Source organism: Dasypus novemcinctus, chromosome 3, assembly GCF_030445035.2.
Source record: "Dasypus novemcinctus isolate mDasNov1 chromosome 3, mDasNov1.1.hap2, whole genome shotgun sequence".
Classification (NCBI taxonomy): Eukaryota; Metazoa; Chordata; class Mammalia; order Cingulata; family Dasypodidae; genus Dasypus; species Dasypus novemcinctus.
Window position 1 is genome coordinate 147,639,115 of NC_080675.1, and position 20,265 is coordinate 147,659,379.

At 39.1% G+C, this 20,265-nt stretch overlaps 1 protein-coding gene across 4 annotated transcripts in view; it reads left to right on the top strand.

The window, feature by feature from the left end:
• The window catches only part of BBS4 (Bardet-Biedl syndrome 4), a 69,157-nt gene that overhangs the window by 15,492 nt on the left and 33,400 nt on the right, over positions 1 to 20,265 (top strand). For 2 of the 4 annotated variants that reach the window (XM_023590311.3, XM_058294460.2), the window contains exon 3: positions 16,657 to 16,718. The exons of the other annotated variants lie outside the window; for them this stretch is intronic. In XM_023590311.3, coding sequence (XP_023446079.2) covers positions 16,679 to 16,718 — 40 coding nt within the window. In that variant the 5' untranslated portion in view covers positions 16,657 to 16,678. The remainder of the gene's footprint in view (positions 1 to 16,656; positions 16,719 to 20,265) is intronic. 4 annotated transcript variants of the gene reach the window in all.

Below are 20,265 nucleotides of genomic sequence, written 5' to 3' on the forward strand. Positions count from 1 at the left end.
TCAAACCCTGGCCTCCTTGACCCATGTGGAGCTGGCCCATGTGCAGTGCTGATGCACGCAAGGAGTGCCTTGCCACGCAGGGGTGTCCCCCGCATAGGGGAGCCCCACGCGCAAGGAGTGCACCCCGTAAGGAGAGCTGCCCAGCGCGAAAGAACTGTCAGCCTGGCCAAGACTGGCGCCGCACACATGGAGAGCTGACACAACAAGATGACGCAACAAAAAGAAACACAGATTCCCAGTGCCGCTGATAAGAATAGAAGTGGTCACAGAGAATACACAGTGAATGGACAGAGAGCAGACAACTGTGGGGGAGGGAAGAAGGGGAGAGAAATAAATGAAAAAATAAATCTTTAAAAAACAACCAAAAAACTGGTGTGTGATGGGAAGCGGATATGACTCAAGTGATTGAGCTCCTGCCTACCACATTGGAGCTCCCTGGTTCAGTTCCTGGTGCCTCCTTAAGAAGACAGCAAGCTGATGTGATGGGCAGGCACAGTGAGCTGATGCAACAAGATGATGCAACAAGAAACACAAGGAAAACATAATGAGAGACACACAACAAAGCAGGGAGCAGAGGTGGTTCAAGTGATTAAGCACCTCCCTCGCATTTTGGCAGTCCCAGGTTTGGTTTATGGTTCCTCCTAAGGAAACAAGAAAGACAACAGATACAGCAAGTGCGAATAATGAGTGGGTGGGGAGAAATAAATCTTGAAAAAAAACAACAATGAAAAAGACTACTGTGTAGAGAAGCAGATGTGGCTCAAGCAGTTAGTCACCTGCCTACCACAAGGGAGGTCCCAGTTTGAGTTCCAGGCCTCCTAAAGAAGACAATCAAGATGACGAGCTGACGCATCAAGGTGACATAATGAGGAGACACAACAAGCAGGTAGCGGGTGTGGCTCAAGCTATTGGGTACCTCCCACACGGGAGGTCCTGGGTTCGATTTCTATTGCCTCCTAAAAAAAATGAAGATGAGCAGACACAGAGAGCACACAACAGAGAGTCAGAGAGCATACAGCAAACATAATGAGGGATGGGATAGGGAGAAATAAAAAAAACAAAAACTAGTTTGTGAAAGTGGTGAGGAACAAGGTAAGTCTCAGTATCTCTTCATAAGATACTCTTTAATTATAAAGGGGAAAGTGGTAACTTTATAATGGAGAAACCTACCAAACATCATCTTATCAGGTGATCAAAGTTAAACACTACAGTAATGGAACAAATCCATATCCTGTGCCTACTCATGTGACATTAACATCATTTTTATGGTATTCCTGCCAAAAATACATGACTTCAATCTAATCAGGAAATACCAGACAAACCCACAATTGTAGTACAGTATACAAAATAACTAACCTGCATTCTTCACAAAAAATGTCAAGGTCCTGAAAGATAAGGATTAAAGAGAAATGACAGCTAAATGCAACACCAAGACCTGGATTAGATCCTACAGCACAAAAACATTTTTTGTAAAACTTCTTAAAATTAAAAATTGTTTTTTTTTCTATAAAAGAAATTATTAGGATATTTGGCAAAATTTGAGTAACATTTATAGAATAGATAATATTTTATCAATGTTAATTTTGATAATTTTATGTTTATGTAAGGGAATATTCTTTTCTTAGAAAATAGTTTTTAGGAGTAAAAAGAATCATGTCTGCAACTTTCTGGACAATGTTTCAGAAACTTATGTATACATGTATAAGTATTTTTTAGGAGAGAATGATAAAATTTGGAGAACATGGGTGAAAGTTATACAGGATTCTTCATACTAATTTGCAGCTTTTCTCTAAATCTGAAATTATTATTATTATATGTGTATATGTATATTTTATGGAGTTCCTATAGGAGACAGCCTTTCCAGTAAAATCCACAAACATAACAAAGTTGATTATTTTCATTTATATATAGATAGGCCTCTTGTGATTGGCTCAGGTCTTTTTTTTTCTTTTTAAACAGATGTTGGCTTAGATTATTTCTGAATTTTCTTGATAAATTTGACTCCCAAGGGCCTTGTTCAATAGCATCTTTATCTTTTAAAAAACTAAGGCAAAAGTTTTTGAATTTTTTTTCTTTCTCCTTATTCTGAAAAGGAAGGCTAATTTAAAGGACTGTTGAGAGTCTAGTCTTGATATAACCTGAAGGCCCTTTTGTGATTGGAGTGAAAGTTTTAGGTGATCATCACATTCTTTTTCCTTCACTGTTTAAAGTAGCCTATGGAATTAGAGTGATGGGTAAATTATAAAGGTGTGGAAATGTATTTTAAAGTTATCCTATAGAGCACACGTACACTTGAGGAAACATGCACATATGACTTGATAGGATACTTCTAGATAGAATTTTGTCAGTAAGCATCTGGAACTTGAAATGTTCATATTGTTTAACCTAGTGCTTTTTAAAAAAAATTTGTTAAAGTATACATAAACATACATAAACAATAACTTTATAGTAATAGTTGTGCTTTTTATTCTAAGAATCTATAAAGTATCCTAAACATATGCAAATATATTTTTAGCAGAAATGTTCATTACAGTATTATTTATTGTATTGGCCTATTGGAAACAATTTACATTGTCAGCAGTTAAGAGCTAATAATTCATTCATGCAAATATGTACTTGTAGCAGTTTAACATTATTGATGAATTCCAAAGAGAAATATTGGGTTATGTTTGTAAACTGATCTTTTCCTCTGAGCATATTAGATTATATTGGATTCATATGTTTTACTTGATTAAGTAATTATGTAAACCTCTTGTGCCAGTAGGGCGTTGAGTTCCCACCCTTTGGTGGGGACCCAAAAGTTGGGAACTCACAGGTAAAAGGCATGGCAAATGACAGAGTTGGAGGGTTTTTGTTGTTGGAGTTTTGATGTTGGAGTTTGATGCTGAAGCCTAGGCTGGAGCCCCGGAAAGTAAGCTCACAGAGGAAACAGAAGCAAGCCTCATGAAGAGAGGAACCCAGGAAGCCTAAACCCTCGCAGACATCAACAGCCATCTTGCTCCAACACGTGAAGATAGACTTTGGTGAGGGAAGTAACTTATGCTTTATGGCCTGGTATCTGTAAGCTCCTACCCCAAATAAATACCCTTTATAAAAACCAAGCGATTTCTGGTATTTTGTATAAGCACTCCTTTGGCTGAATAATACAGTACTATACAGCTATTTAAAACAGGATTTAAAATACTCTGTAGACAATTATCTCCATGTTCATATAAAAAGATTTGAGATGATATGGTAAAATGATAATGATTTTCAGTGAGTGATAGGCATATAGATTTTATTTTTCTTTGCTCTTTTATATTCTCAAGATTTCTTCGTGTGTATTTTGTCTAAGTTTAGATATTTAGATTTTATTTTTAAACTGCTTAAATATCATTTTTAAAACATAAGGCATATCTAAATCTATTCTTGTAAAAAGTTCAAACAGCATAAAGAAGGCTAACATTAAAATATTCCTTAATCATGGCCGATGGGGTTAACTACCAGGGCAGATGGCCCCTCTTTGGAAATGGTGTTTATGTGTGATGAATCTGGACTCAGATGGGATCTCCCTTCATAAGACTTTCATGCTAATGTGCTGGAGGTGCAGTTAATGTTGGGGTTTAAGATATATTTAGGGGATTTGAATCTCTGGACTGACAATGTGATAGCCAGATCCTGAGCCTCAACAGACTCCAGCACCTACAATCTGATTTATTGGACTTACCACACTCAGCTAAGATGGAGGTGAAGAAGGACAACCACCACACCATGGAGCCTAGAGTGATTACAACTGAAAATGGGAGGATTGCATCCAGCATCCAGGTGGAATCTGAGCCTCCTCTTGACATAAAGGTGCAATGGACACAACCAATCCAGTGTCCACATAGAAGAGGTGGCATTGGATTGGGAAAAGTGGACATAATGGACAAAGGGTATGGGGAAAGGCAGGAAGAGATGAGAGGTGGAGGCGTCTTTGGGACATGGAGCTGCCCTGGATGGTGCTTCAGAGGTAATCACCGGACATTGTAAATCCTCACAGGGCCTACATGATGGAATAGAGGAGAGTATGGGCCATGATGTGAACCAATGTATATGAGGTGCAGAGGTGCCCAAAGATGTACTTACCAAATCCAATGGATGTGTCATGATGATGGGAACGAGTGTTGTTGGGGGGGGGGGGGGAGAGGGGGGGTGGGGGGGTGGGGTTGAATGGGACCTCACATATATATTTTTAATGTAATATTATTACAAAGTCAATAAAAAATAAAAAAATTAAAAATAAAAAAAAAATAAAAAAAATATTCCTTAAATCACCATGCTTCATTCAGACTTTTATACTGTGTATGTATATTATATAACTCTAGAAATACATAATATGGTGTTCTGTGGGTGTTTTATATATCATATATTTTGCTAGGTGTTATGTCTTAGGGGGTGTTAAGAATTGAATTGTGTCCCCACAAAAGACATGTTCAAGTCTTAACCTCAGGTCCTAATGGATGTGAACTTTTTTGTATATAGGATCTTCGAAGATATTGTTAGTTAAGATTAGAGTGGGCCCTAATCTGTTGTGACTAGTATCCTCCTAAGCAGAAAAACGAGAGAGAGAGATGACAATGTGATGGAGGCAGAGGTTGAGTTATGCCTCAACAAGCCAAGAAATAGCAGAGATTGCCAGCCATCCACCAGAAGTGAGAGGAAGAGATTGGAGCGTGGCCTTACTGACATCTTGATTTTGGACTTCTAGCCTTCAGAATTTTGAGACATACATTTAAGATAGGGCTTTAGGTTAGTAGGTAAAGATCATCTTGTTACTTTTTAAATATATTTCATAATATGGGTATATTATAGTTTCTTCTTTTGATAGAATTCAGGTTCTTTCTAATTTTTCATCACCGTTTGCTTCAATGGACTTTCTTGTTCACGAGTCTTTGTGAATTGCTGGGGAAAAAGATGAACACATTTTCAATTTTTATAATTCTCCCAAGTGACTCTACAAAATGGCTGTTAATATTTTTATTAGCAAATGGAATACAGCATTTCTCTCTTTTTTTTAAGATTTATTTATATATTTATCTCCCCTCCCCCCCCACCCCGGTTGTCTGTTCTCTGTGTCTATTTGCTGCGTCTTCTTTGTCCGCTTCTGTTGCCGTGAGCGGCACGGGAATCTGTGTTTCTTTTTGTTGCGTCATTTTGTTGTGTCAGTTCTCCGTGTGTACGGCATTCCTGGGCAGGCTGCACTTTCTTTGGCGCTGGGCGGCTCTTCTTACGGGGCACACTCCTTGCGCGTGGGGCTCCCCTACGCGGGGGACACCCCTGCGTGGCACGGCACTCCTTGCGCACTTCAGCACTGCGCGTGGGCCAGCTCCACACGGGTCAAGGAGGCCCGGGGTTTGAACCGTGGACCTCCCATGTGGTAGACGGACGCCCTAACCACTGGGCCAAGTCCGCCGCCGCATTTCTCTTTTTTATGATGTTCACAATATCATATAAAGTAAGAAATGTGAATATAGGACTGTGTGAAGGAAGTGTGATCCTTTTCAGACTATGTTTTAGTGGGCTTGCTTTTAGCAGTAAATGAGAATCTAACTCAAAGAGGTTTAAATATTAAGGAAATTTATTGGCTTACGTAAGAGGAAATTCAGAATTAGAGTGGTCTTCAGAGTTGGTCCAGCAACTCAAGGACATTGTTACGGCCTTAGTTCTTCCTGCCTCTCCATTCTGCTCCCCACAAGGCCTGCCTTTTCTTGTATATACCTGCCAGTGGCATTCAGGCTGCATTTTTCCAATGCCAGAGATAATGGTCTGGCTTCCCATGTGCACTTTTAAAAATAAGAAAGTCTTTCCCCACAGAACCTCCTAGGAATCATTTCTTTTCATTGGACCAAATTGATAGGCCTGTCAGTCAGTGAACCAGTTATAGACGAGAGATAGGGTTACTATTGATTATTGCAAATAAATCACCTGATACTAATGCATTTTAGGGAGTCAGGAATAATCAATACTGGTTGTAAAGCATAGAAAAACAAGTAATGAAGTGATGGGAATGTGAGAATATTAGCGGCAAGTGAGGATGCACAAGAAGTCTCCTGCAGTGTTTTAGAAGTCAACAGCAGTTCTGGCATTCTACTGTTGACAGCTTCATATGCTCCATCTGTTAGTCTTTGTGTTTATTCTGACTCTTCTCGTAATGCTGATACTTAGTACTTTGACTTCCATATGACTTTTATGATAAAAATTTTTTTCTTTTATTTTAAAAAAATTGTGTAAATATCTGAATCACAAATTTTATACTGTACTGGTATTTGAATTGGCTGATGCTGAATATAGGGTGTCAGAAAATTATTTTGATAAAACTTTGCTTAATATTACTCAGTAACTTCTCTTGAATTCCAATGTTGAAATTGAGCTTCCAGTTAAGCTGGTGCAGTAAAGTCAAGCTTGGTCACTCCATCTGCTCCAGATACAGAGCAAATAATGTATAAAATGTGAGTAGAAAAAAATAAGGACATGGCCTGACTGAGCAAAATTTGTCTTTAGACAAATAGACTGTTAATAAGGAGACTGCTTTGTACTGCAAAAGGAAAGGATTAATGGTCTTTATTTTAAAAAGAGGGGTATGGTTTTTTGATAAGGAAATCAATATAAGCTCATTCATAGAAATTTGAAAAAATATAGGAAGGTATAAAGAAAGAAAGGGAAGGGAAGCGGACTTGGCCCAGTGGTTAGGGCGTCCGTCTACCACATTGGAGGTCCGCGGTTCAAACCCCGGGCCTCCTTGACCCGTGTGGAGCTGGCCCACGCGCAGTGCTGATGTGTGCAAGGAGTGCCCTGCCACGCAGGGGTGCCCCCGCATAGGGGAACCCCACGTGCAAGGAGTGCGCCCCATAAGGAGAGCTACCCAGCGCGAAAGAAAGTTCAATCTGCCCAGGAATGGCGCTGCCCATGGAGAGCTGGCACAACAAGATGACACAACAACAACAAAAAAAACGAAATACAGTTTCCCTTGCAGCTGACAACAACAGAAGTGGACAAAGAAGAACATGCAGCAAAAGGACGCAGAGAACAGACAACTGGGGGGGGGTGGGAAGGGGAGAGAAATAAATAAAATAAATCTTTAAACAAAAAAAAGGGAAAAAATTACCCTTAAGGATTCATGAACTTTTAAGTTGACAAATTAAAAATTATAGTAGTATTTTGAACAAAAGGCTGTCATATCTCACTGTGAAAACTTAAATTTCTTTTGTACCTCTAGTTTCTCATCTCTGGCACTATTGATGTTTTGGTTCAGATAATTCTTCGTTGTGGAGGGCTGTCCTTTGTATTATATGATGCTTAGCATCTTCCCTGGCCTCTACCCATTAGATGCCAGTAGTACCCCCCCCCCCCAGTTTTAACCATCAGAAATGTCTCCAGACATTGCCAGATACTCCCTGGGTAGCAAAATTGATCCTGGTTGAGAACCATTGCTTTGATTAAATAGTGGGATATATGGAAATAGAAGGCAGAAACTTGGCAAGTTTAACATGAAGAGGTCACAGGTTAGCAAGCAGAGAGGCTATTTGAACAAGCAGCATCAAGAAGCATGTTTTGACTGAGAAATTCTGAGTTTGGATTTGGATGTTGTCTCCTCCTCTACTCTCTCATCTTGAGAGGCCCACATTCTGGTTTGGCTCCTTAGTCTTGAAGGTGGCAGTTCCAACTGTGGAACAAAACTTTCTACCTGGAACTTTTGTCCAAACATATCAGAATTTTTTCAGGAAGTTTATTAGAACTCGATGGGTTTTGAGACAATAGTATCTGTCCTACCTGGGGCTACTTAAGTCTTCTTCCTTTTTCCCCATGGTATGACCTCAGGTGACTTTCATCTGGCTTTCAGTTGAGGACCTTACCTATCATTGAGGTGAGTGAATTGATTTTTACTCCATGGGTATATTTCCTCCCTCAAAGGAGTCTCCATTGAAGACATGTTTTAGGATACCTGGAGCCCTGCATGAGTTTTGTCCACAACCTGAGACAATATATTTATTGTGTGAGAAACTTGATTGTGGCTTCAGGTCTGCTTTTAGAATATTTTATGTTAGTATTTCTTAAAGAATTTAAAGGTAGAAATTGGTAATGTTATAGTTATAAATATTCTGGAAGTATTCGTCATTTCCTATACTCTATAATACAGTACCTTTTATGGACTAATTACTGTATGTATATGGTTCCCAGTAGTGATTTATAGATTCATGCTTTTGACTTCATTAATGTATTTTCCCTCTGTTTTTGCTTCTGTGCTCGCAGAATTGTAGTTAGAAGATAATTTAGATATTACCTGGTTTAACCAACAGTCCACCTGAAATCTGCCCCCCAACATCTTTGATAAACAGATATCTAACCTCACTGTATCTATTGTGGTACTGAATGACTTCCATTGATTTGCTTTTTGAAAGAATAGTTTATCTTAATAGTCTTCTTATCCTCAGCTCTGTCTCTTTTCTTAGTCTGTTGCAGTCTGGCCTTGGCCCTACCACCCCACTAATGAAATTGGTGGGCTAAGCATTGGTATTTTTAAAAGGCTCCAGCAGGTGATTAGGATGTACAGCCGGGGTTCATACCCACAGAATTACTATTAGTCTTTGTATTTAAATGGAAGGTGGTATTCATCTTTTCTCCCCCATTTTTTTTTTTAATGCTAGTAAAATCTGCAGATCTTAAGTTCATAGCTCTTGAACTTACATATACTCATGTAATTATCACTCAGATGATGATAAACATTTTCATTGTCCACAAAGTTTCTATGACCCTTTCCAGTCAGTCTTCCTGCCAATCCCTCAGAGGCAACTAGTGTTCTGATTTCTGTCACTAGATTAGTTTTGTCTGTGCTTGAACTTCATACGAAGGGAATTATTTAGTATGTACTATTTAACTTTTGGCAACTTTTGGTCAACAAAATGTTTTTGAGATACATCCAAGTTGTGTGGCTTGGTAGTTTTTTTTTTTTTTTTAGATTTATTTATTTATTTTCCCCCTTCCCCTCATCCTGCCTTGCTGTTTTTGCTCTCTGTGTTGTCTTCTCTTCTCATTTTCTTTCCTCTAGGATTCACCGGGATTTGATCCTGGGGACCTCTGATGTAGAGAGAGGTTCCCTGTCAGTTGTTCCACCTCAGTTCCTGGTTTCTGCTGTGCTTCACCTTGACTCTCCCTTTGTCTCTCTTTTTTTTTTTGATGCATCATCATCTTTGCTGCATAACTCATTTGCACAGGCACTGGCTCACCACTGTCACTGCCTTGCTGCGTGGGCACGCTTTCTCTTCCTTTTTTTTACCGGGAGGCCCCAGAGATCAAACCAGGTCCTCCTCATACGACAGGCAGAAGCTCTATAACTTGAGCCACGTCTGCTTCCCTCTTTTTTTTTTAATGCTGTCTAGTATTCCATTGTACAGATAGCACAGTTTGTATATCCATTCTTCTGTTGAACATTTGTGTTACTTCCAGTGTTTAGGTATTTTGAATAAAGCTGCTCTGAATATTCATTTACATGTCTTTTTGTGGGTGTGGCATGTATCTCTTCTTGGGCAAATATCTAAGGAGTGGAATTGTAGGGTCATATGTAAAGTATATGTTTTGATTTTGTAAGAAACTGCCAAATGGTTTTCTAAAGTGGTTGTTCCATTTTATCCTCCTACTAGCAATGTACAAAAGTACTGGGTGCTCTAATATTTGAAAATACTTGGTATTGCCAGTCTTTTTAATATTAGATGTGCTGGTGGGTGTGCTTATTGTGATTCTATTTTTCATTATCCTGGTGACATTATGTATGCTTACTGGCTATTTCTTTTGTGAAGTGACTTTCAAGGCTTTTGCCCATTTTTAAATTGAGTTATTTGTTTTCTTATAGTTGAGTTGTAGGAATTTTTTATATATTCTGGATTACAAGCCTTTTGTCTATTAGGTGTATTGTGAATATTTTTTCCCAGCCTGTGGCTTGCCTTTTCACTTTTTAATGCATCTTTTGATGGTCAGAAATTTCAATTTTGATGAAAGCTGATTTATTATTTTTCCTTTATGGCTAATGCTTTTGTTCTTTTTTTAAATTTTTAAAAAATTTTTATTTCTCTCCCCTTCCCCCGCCCCTCCCCAGTTGTCTGTTCTCTGTGTCCATTCGCTGTGTGTTCTTCTGTGACTGTTTGTATCCTTATCAGCGGCACAGGTAATCTGTTTCTTTTTTGTTGTGTTAGCTCTGTGTGTGTGCTATGCCATTCTTGGGCAGGCTGGACTTCCTTTTGCACTGGGTGGCTCTCCTTATGGGACGCAGTCCTTGCGCGTGGGGCTTCCCCATGCGGGGGACACCCCTGCGTGGCAGGGCACTCCTTGCGCACATCAGCATTGCGTATGGGCCAACTGCACATGGATCAAGGAGGCCCGGGGTTTGAACTGCGGACCTCCCATGTGATAGGCGGACGCCCTTTCCATTGGGCCAAGTCTGCTTTCCTTTTGTTCTTATCTACAACACTTAATCCAGACTGAATTGTGTGTCAGCTTCCTGGGGTTGTATTTCTTATCATATTGGTATTGCAGAAATTAATTATTTTGGATGAGGGGGTGTTTAATTTGGCTCTTAGCAATTTTTGATGCATTTTTATTGAAATACAACATATATACAGAAGAGTGCACACATCTTCAGTGTACTACTCCATAAATTTTTATACAGTGAACCTACCTTTGTAATCACCACCTAGAATAAAATAAAATATAAAACATCACCAGCATCCCAGAGGCCTCCCTAAAGCCCCTTCTTAGTCATTAACCACCCCTCTCAAAGGTGGTTACTTGCTTCTAATGTCTGTCATATAGAATAGTTTTACCCGCTTTCAAACTTAATATAAATGGAAGAATATATACTGTATGTACCCTTTTATATTTGGCTTTTTTTGCTTAAAATTATCCATGTGGTTGCATATGAACTGTATTTTTTTTCCGTCTCTCCATTGTTATGTAGTATTCCCTTGTGGTTCTGTACCACAATTTATTCATTATACTCCTTTTTTTGACATCTAATTTTTAGTTTATTCCTCCAGTTTTGTCAACACAGAGATCAAACTTCTTTTATTTTTTAAAATTTTTACCCTCCCCTCCCCCGGTGGCTCCCTTGTCTGTCTGCTTGTTGTCTGCTCTGTCTTCTTTTGTTAGGAGGCCCCGGGAACTGAATCCAAGACCCTCCCATGTGGTAGACCAGTGCCCAACTGCTTGAGCCACTTCCACCCTGCTGGTTGTGGCATTTGCTCATTGCAGTGTCTATTCATTGCAGTGATTGCAGTGTCTCCTGGTTGTGGCATCTGCTCGTTGTGGTGTCTACTTGTCTTTAGGAGGCACTGGGAACTGAACCCAGGACCTCCCATGTGGGAGGTGGGTGCCCAATTGCTTGAGCCACATCTGCTCTCCAAACTTCTTTTATAGTGTTTTTTTCCCCTCCCCTGCTCCGCCCTGCTGTTTTTTGCTGTGTCCATTCACTAAGTGATCTTCTGTATCTAGTTCTCTCTTTGTCTTTTCTTCTCATTTTTCTCCTCTAGGATTCACTGGGATTTGATCCTTGGGACCTCTGATGTGGAGAGAAGGTTCCCTGTCACTTGCGCCACCTCAGTTCCTGATTTCTGTTGTGCCTCACATTGACTCTCCCCTTCATCTCTCTTTTGTTGTGTCATCACCTTGCTGTGTGACTTACTTGCATGGGCACTGGCTCACCACATGGACATGCTTTTTGTTTTTTTTTAATAGGAGTTCCCAGAGATCGAACCCAGGTCCTCCCACATGGGAGGCAGAAGCACAATCCCTTGAGCCACATCCATTTCCTTATAGTGTTTTAATGCCTGTGTTCAAACTTACACTTTTCAATGAATCAAATTTTGAAATATTTCTTTGTAAGGTTAATAATCCTCTTTGAAATTAGTTTATTAATTGTCTTTGAAATTGTTCACTGAGCAATTAAATATTTTTATCCATATACATTCATATTTAATTACTGCTATAAATAAAATATTCATAATTTCTCCAGTTTCAATCTGAATGTTTAACTGGTAGTGACAATGTGTAGCTTCTAGTACCAGATCTTCTAGTTAGTTATATGGCCCTAGACAAACTGTTTTAGATCCCTGCCTTCGTCTAGATCAAATTGGTATTGGTAAGCAGATGTAAGATTTATGTGAAAACATTTTGTAAGGTAAACAAATGTAAAATATGTAATGTCACATTAACTATTTTCTAATATTTGGTTGACAAGATTGCATATTTTCAGAACTACAAAATTAAGTCATTTTATAAGATGAATTAAAATAATAAAGCTAATTCTAATAATAAATCCATCCATGTTCTCATATAATTATATTAAGAAATAATAATTTAAAAATTAAGGAAGCAGATTTGGCTCAATGGATAGGGCGTCCGTCTACCATATGGGAGGTCCAGGATTTAAACCCCAGGCTTCCTTGACCCACGTGGAGCGGGCCCATGTGCAGTGCTGATGCGCGCAAGGAGTGCCCTGCCAGATGGGTGTCTCCTACGTAGGAGACCCCCATGTGCAAGGAGTGTGCCATGTAAGGAGAGCTGCCCTGCGCAAGGAAAGTGCAGCCTGCCCGGGAGTGAGCCTGCACACACGGAGAGCTGACACAGCAGGATGATGCAACAAGAGGAGACACAGGCTCCCAGTGCCACTGACAGGAATACAAGCAGACACAGAAGAATGAGCAGTGAATGGACACAGAGAGCAGACAACTGGGGTGGGGGGTGGGGAAGAGAAATAATACATCTAAAAAAATACATAAAAATTAGATAAAATTTCATTAAAATAATCCTAGTTTAGGAGTTCTTGCTCACATCACTGTACAGTCTGGCTTTGACCACTGAATCATGTTCTTCAACGGTCATATTTTCATAGATTTTGTCAAAAATACATGGCAGCCTGTTAGTCCATGTGTCTGTTAGTCCAAACGACAGTGCCGTCCTCCTCATCAGTGATAGCTTGTCACTCTCACCTGGAGATAAACCAGTTTTGGTCCAGTAGAGATAGCTTATCAGATTGGAAGTTCCATACTAAGTGATATATACCTGTTCCCCACTCTGTAAGACTCCGCCATGTCAAATGGAAATTTAATATCAGCTAATCCGAACATTTCCTTGCTTGCTTTTGCAGCTGCCCTATATTCTTCCCCTTTATATTCTCACGGCAGAGCTCTCTCCTATCTTCTGAATGAAATGTTGCCTTATTCATAAATCACTCAATAAAGCTATGAGATCCTAAATTGCATGAAAAGTTTATAAACTGGACTGTTTTTTTATCTTCTGAGCTGTTCTGAGCTGGTGCTGGCAGGCTCAGTGGCTGCCTCCTCCTTGTGCTGGTGCCTTCTCACCAGCCCAGCCGTGCCTCCCCTGCCCAGCCTCTGGCTTTAGCATCCATTGAGGAGCAGCCACTGGCAGGCTGTGTCACCAAAAGCCACCTGTGCAGGAGCCAGTTGTACCTGGGGTGGCTACAGCCTACAAGGTCATGTCTCATTGGATGTTGGCTTGATGGACATTTGAGTTATTTTCATTTGGGGATACTATGAATAGTGCCATCAAGAAGAGCTTTTACATGCTTTTTGGTACATATATGTGTCTAGTAGTAGGATTGCTGAGTCATAGGGAAGGACATATTTAGGTTTAAGAGATAATACCATGTAATTTTCCAAATATCTTTAGTATAATTTCCTTATGTAAAATAGAGGTGTATAAACACACACGTGCCTATATGCTTATAAATGCATAGAAAATACATAGAAATACTCAAGAAACTCTTTACCTCAGGTGAAGGAGAGGCTTGGGAGGGTTTTTTATTTAATACCCTCTGGACCATTTGCATCTTGTTTTACAATAAATGTGTATCTTAAAAAAAAACCTGGTTATTTTTAAAAACTATTTGAAAACATTACTATAAATTTAAAAAATTCTGTTCAACCTTTTAAATAATAGAAAAACATTGAAATTATTAATTTTGCATTAATAAGTTAATGACTTATTGATCACTCAAAAATTACATTTTTTTTAAGGAGGTACTCGAGATTGAACCCAGCACCTCGTACATGGGAAACAGTCACTTAACTATTGAGCTACATCTGCTCCTCATTGAAAGTTTTTTTTTTCATTTGTTTTTAGGAAGTACCAGGATCAAACCTGGGATGCAGGCACTCAACCACTTGGAGCTACATCTGCTCCCCCAAAAATTACATTTTAAAGTTAGCAAGTCTTTTATAATACGCAGAAACTTGGTATAGTAATGAGTAACCTTGAAGATCTTTGATATACTCCTATCTTCTTCCATTAACTAGCTGTTGAATGTGAACAAATCACTTAACTTCTAGGGGCTCAGTTTCCTCTTCTGTAACTTGGGACTAGTCCTTGAATTGCTTTACTCAGTGGCCTCATGGGAACATTCACTTGAATAATAGGAGAGAAAACACTTTACACATATATACAGACACATACATATGCCATATATAAAATATATATGGAATATATATACAGAGTACACTTAAAAATGAAATAAGTATTGATTTGAGAAAGTAAAATAATTTTAAATCTAGTATATACAGTAAACAATAATTAACTGATCTTTTATCTGACTTTTTTTCCTTCCTTATCCCATTATAAGCTCAAGAGAAGCAAATAAATTGTATAGCCCCATTTAATTTTTTAAAAAAGCCAGCTTCTAGTTTGTATCTTTGGGCCAGTCAGTTTTGATTCAACCTGTCTTCTCCTACTTCATCTTCATTAATGATTCTGTTGGAGTTAATGTTCTTGCTGATCTGAGGCCTGTTTGCCCTTAAATGCATTCCTCATACTTCCTTTCACTGCTTTGTATTGTATATTGACCCTTGCAGGCTCCTTTCCTTCCCAGGCTCCTGCTAGAACCTACTGGCTGGATTAGTGAGTGGGAGGAACTGGCAGGAGGAAGTAGAAGCCAGGGGAGTTTTCTCCTTCCTCTGGAGGAATTGGGGAAGTGGGGAATGGGGGGTGCTCTCTGGCAGCATCTCTTCTGTTGCCCCTGCTCCCATAGTCAGGCCTATCTTGTGTCTTCATCTTCCTCTTCATCTTCCTCCTGATAATTCAGCCCTTACACTGGTAGCAACTCATCTCTTTGATTATCCCCCCAGCCCAGAGGTTGGTAAGGGCTTTCTGCTCATACTTTCCTCTGGTTTGTCTCACTTTTCCTTGTTGGGCCTCTCATTTCTTCCATCGCCTGTTCACTGCATTAAAGTCCTCTGTTTTAAACCTGTTTTAAAACTTCAAGTTGATTGATAAGGAGCACAAAATGATAGTAATAAAAATGTCCTACCTTTGCATTATTTTCAGGATTTATGATATCTTTTGATGTCTTAACCATATTATTTTGAGATAGAAAAGTGTTATAACATTCCTGTTTGGTATGAGGAAATGAACATTTATTGAATAGCAACACTGAGATTTTTCTTAATTTTCCTGGTAAAATTATAGGGGAAGAAATGGGGCTCAGAAAAGTTAATAAATAACTTGCCTTGGAAGGCTGGTGCTGAATGAAGATTGGAATTCTATATAAAAAACTTTTGTGCTGCATGTCTGCTAGCCCTGGACTGTACTTTTGAAAGCTCTAGTCATTTAAGAAAATTTTGTAACTACATAATCAATCCGCAGTGATTTTCTGCTTAGTCTTCAAACGGCCAGGAAGTGCTATTCCCTACCGTTAATCGGATTTGGCCAAACGGTTAGGGCGTCTGCCTACCACATGGGACCAAGGTTCAAACCCAGGGCCTCATGACCTGTGTGATGAGCTGGCCCACACGTAGTGCTGATGTGCACGAGGAGTGTATGCCACGCAAGAGTGTCTACTGTGTAGAGGAGCCCCATGCACAAGGAATGCGCCCTGTAAGGAGAACCGCCGAGCACAAAAAAAGTGCAGCCTGCCTAGGAATGGCGCCACACACATGGAGAGCTGATGCAGCAAGATGATGCAACAAAAAGAGACATGGATTCCAGGTACCACTGACAAGAATACAGGCGGACACAGAAGAACACACAGCGAATGGACACAGAGAACAGACAACCTGGGGGGGGGGGCGGGGAAGGGGAGAGAAATTGAAAAAAATAAATCTTAAAAAAAAAAGTTTAAAGTAAAGATTTGTTTAGAATAGGGCCATTCCCAGAAGAATTTAGCACCTAGGGCAAATTACAGGGGAGATAAGTTCTTGAGGTGTCAGGTTTATCTTGTTAGGGAATTGTTTAGAATATAAATCTAGCATATCCTTGGGGGAAAAATGGGGGAAGACATGTCACAGAATAGTAGAATGAGGGCAGGAAAAGAAAAGGGGCAAGAAAGTATTGATGCTAGGTAGCCAGCTTTCAACCTCCATTGCTTTGGTGATGGTGGGAGCTGGGGATATGAGCTAGGTTTTTTTTTTTCACCATCAGGTGAAGGCATTATCTTATTTAATTTCATCAGCTGGTTGCCTGACCTCTGTGGTAATATAGCCCCTAAAGTGAAGCATCAAAGAGGATCACCTTGGTTTACTGTAAAATAGAAGCCCTACTTTGCGTTTACATGTCTTTTTTGGAGAGTCTTGCAGATAGGTAATTCTCAAAATACCTGCAAAAGCATATAAGAATTAGTTTCCCTGTCTGCAGGGGGAGCTGGAGTGAACAGGCAATGATTTGGAATGCAAGAAATTCAGCTTACAGATTTACAGGTAAAATTCTAATTGTGAATTCATAGAATCTAAGGGTTTCTTTTTTTTATTTAGCCAGGCTTTATTTTTTATATTATTATTAAAGTTAATAGATCACAAGGAACGTTACATTGAAAAACATAAAAAAACAAAAAACATAAGAGGTTCCCATATAACCCACTCCCCACCCCCTACCTCATCATTTTTGTAAATTGTATTTTTTTGAATATATATATATATATCACAAAAAATTTTACATTAAAAAATATAAGAGGTTCCCGTATCCCCCTCCTCCTCCCACACCTACAACCTCCCTCATCATTGTGGCACACTCATCGCACGCTGTGAACACATTTTGGGGCACTGCCGCACTACATAGATAATAGTTTACCCTGTAGTTCACACTGTCCCCCAGTACATTCAGTGGGTTATGGCAGGATATATAAAGTGCAGCATCTGACCCTGCTATATCATTTAGGACAATTCAAAATCTCAGAAATGCCCCCACATCACATCTCTTCCCTTTCCTTATCCTCAGCAACTACTGTGGCCACGTTCTCCACCTTGATGCTAAAATTTCTTCTATTACTAGTCACAATAGTTTTATAGTAGAATATTGGTAAATCCACTCTAGTCCATATTTTATTTCTCCATTCTGTGGACCCTGGGATGGTGATGTCCTCGCTACCTCTAGATTAAGAGGGGCCTTAGATTCCACATCGGTGGTGGATGCAATTCCTCTGCTTGCAGTTGTAGGCACTCTTGATTCCCTAGTGTGGTGGTTGACCGTCTTCACCGCCCTGTTAGCTGACCTGGGTAAGACCAATGAACAAGAGAGTAGGAGTTGCCACTCTGCTGAGGCTCAGGGCCCAGTTGGTACATGGGCAGTCCAGAGATTCAAGTCTCCTAAGTATGCACCATCCCCAGCGCCAACCACAGGTTCAGTAAAAGTGACAGAAGAGGCATGTGTAGAAAAGTCACATCTGAGTCCAGCTCTATCACACTGGGAAGTATGCCCAAAGTAGGGCCCTCTGACATGGCATAGAACTCCAAATCCATCTGCCATAACCATATACCCTGTGGATCTCTGTAGCTTTCAGGAGAACCAGTATCTAGGGTTGTATCTACTTTGGCTCTAAGGGTTTCTAAGGTTTTCCAGAATTCCCGTATCTTTGAGAATAACTAAAGAATAATGATAATAAAAGTAACAGCCACAATAATAGCTAACACTTCTTTAGTGCTTACTATGTACCAGGTACTATTTGAACTTCTTTTTACATTTAAAGTTGTTCTATTCTTACAACTCTGTGAGGATGTTTATTTTATTACCTAACCCTTCTTTTTAAAATTTGAATCCCTCAGCCCTGCACTCCTTGTCCTTCTTACCTGTTTTATTTTTCTCCATAGAAAAATATCATTCATAAATATATAACAGTTCATTTTATTATCATCTATTCTTTCCACTGCCAGTTCCCACACACACTGATTATAAACTTCATGAAAGCAGGAAATTATTTTTGTTCCCTGCTATATCCCCGTGCCTAGAATAGTGCCTGGCATGTGGTAGCACTCATTTAAGTATTTATTGAATGAATGAATGAATGAATGACTGAATCTCCACTTTACAGATGAGGGAACTAAAAATTTTCTAAGGTCACACATCTGGTAATAGGATAACTGTTGGGCACTGGAAAGGTCTCTGAAGAGTTTGATGAAGCAAAAGTTCCTTCAGCTTTGAGGTAGACCACATCTCCAGAGCATGAAGTGAACTTTAGTAGCTTTGATTTGGTAGTACCTTCTCTTTTTCTAACCCTAGGGCTACATTCCTTGAGCTCCTGGGCTCTTGTGCTGCCTTACAAACTGAACATTTTTCTTCTCTATTTTACATATAGGGAGCACAAAAAAATTTTTTTTTCCTTTTTTATTGTGAGATTTTAATAACAGGCCCAACTTGAGAATTTGCATTTTATACATTTTCCTTTTTTAGGCAATAGAAGCAGTGATACTGTAATGTCAGAAGGGTTCAATGCCTCCTTCTCTTTTACCTTTTACCTTTAGTGGAAGATGACATAGGTCATAGAATTCAGAGTTGGTTTGAAATTACTCAGTCAGCCCTTTGTTGTCCCGGAACTGTTCATTACAATGCAATTCTTTACCTACTTTATACACACATGCCCATCTTTTTACCTTGGTGATTTGTGTGGCTTTACACAAGAAATTTAATTCTGGAAGTGGTTAGACAGAAAGTAAATGGCTAAGATCTGATGATTGATAGGGGCTTGGGAAAGAGAATGAAGGAAAGAAAAGTCAGAAGAATCTCAAATAGACCCTTGCTGACTAGAAGAAGGGTGGTTCCACTAACTGTGAGTAATAGGAAGGTGAAGAGTCAGTTACTTAAATTATCTTTTTTCCTTCTCCTGGCATATAAAATCATTTCCATACTTTGTCATAATTTCGTTTTACAAAATCCCACTCGTATTTCCTATTCTTGGGAAGTAATGAGGAGCATTACTTCTTTTTTCTTTTTATGAACAAATCAATTTTATTGATACATATTAAGGCATCCAAAGTGTACAATCAGTGGTATTTGGTATAAACATATAGTTGTACATTCATCTCTTCAGTCATTATTACAGCATTTTCATTAAACAGACAAAATTCTTCACCTCTCAATCTCTTTACGCTTCCCCTGCTGTACTAGCTGCTATTTCTGGCTGTTCTTACACAATTATTTATTAAGCAGTTTTATTGAGATATATTTACATACCATACCATCTATCCAAAGTGTATTATCAGTAGCTTTTAGTATGATCACAATGTTGTGCATTCATCACCACAAAAAATTTTAGAACCATTTCTAAACCTTAGGAACTGCCATCAGTCCTTCGCAGTGACTGTACCATTCTGCATTCACACCAACAGTGAATAAGCATTCCTATCTGGCCACATCCTCTCTAAACTTGTAGTTCTTTGTCTTTTTCGTAGTAGTCATTCTGGTAGGTGTGAAATGATATATCACTGTAGCTTTGATTTGCATTTCCCTAATTGCTAGTGATGTTGAACATCTTTCATGTGTTTTTTGTGTGTGTGCCATTTCTATCTTTGATCAATGGACTATTCAAGTCTTTTGCCCATTTAAAAAAAATTTTTGTCTTTATTTTTAAAGGAGCTTTAGATTACATACATGTTACATGGAAAATACAGGGCATTACCATATACCCTACCTCCTCCTCCTCCTCCTACACATTCCACCTTTAACAACATCTTTCATTAGTGTGGTACATTTGTTACAATTAATGAATATATATTGAAGCATTGCGACTAACCATGGTCTATAGTTTACATTATGTTTTATACTTTGTACCACACAATTTTATAGGTTTTGACAAAATGTGTAATGGCTGATACCTGTTATTGTAAGATCCAGCAGAATGATTCCAGTGTCTCAAAAATAGCCTGTTACACCTATTTCCCTCTCCCTCCCCTCAGAGTCTCTGGTAACCACTGTCTTTATATGAATATTGTGTTTTTTCATTGCTAAAGTAATATGTCTACTTTAATCCATAGT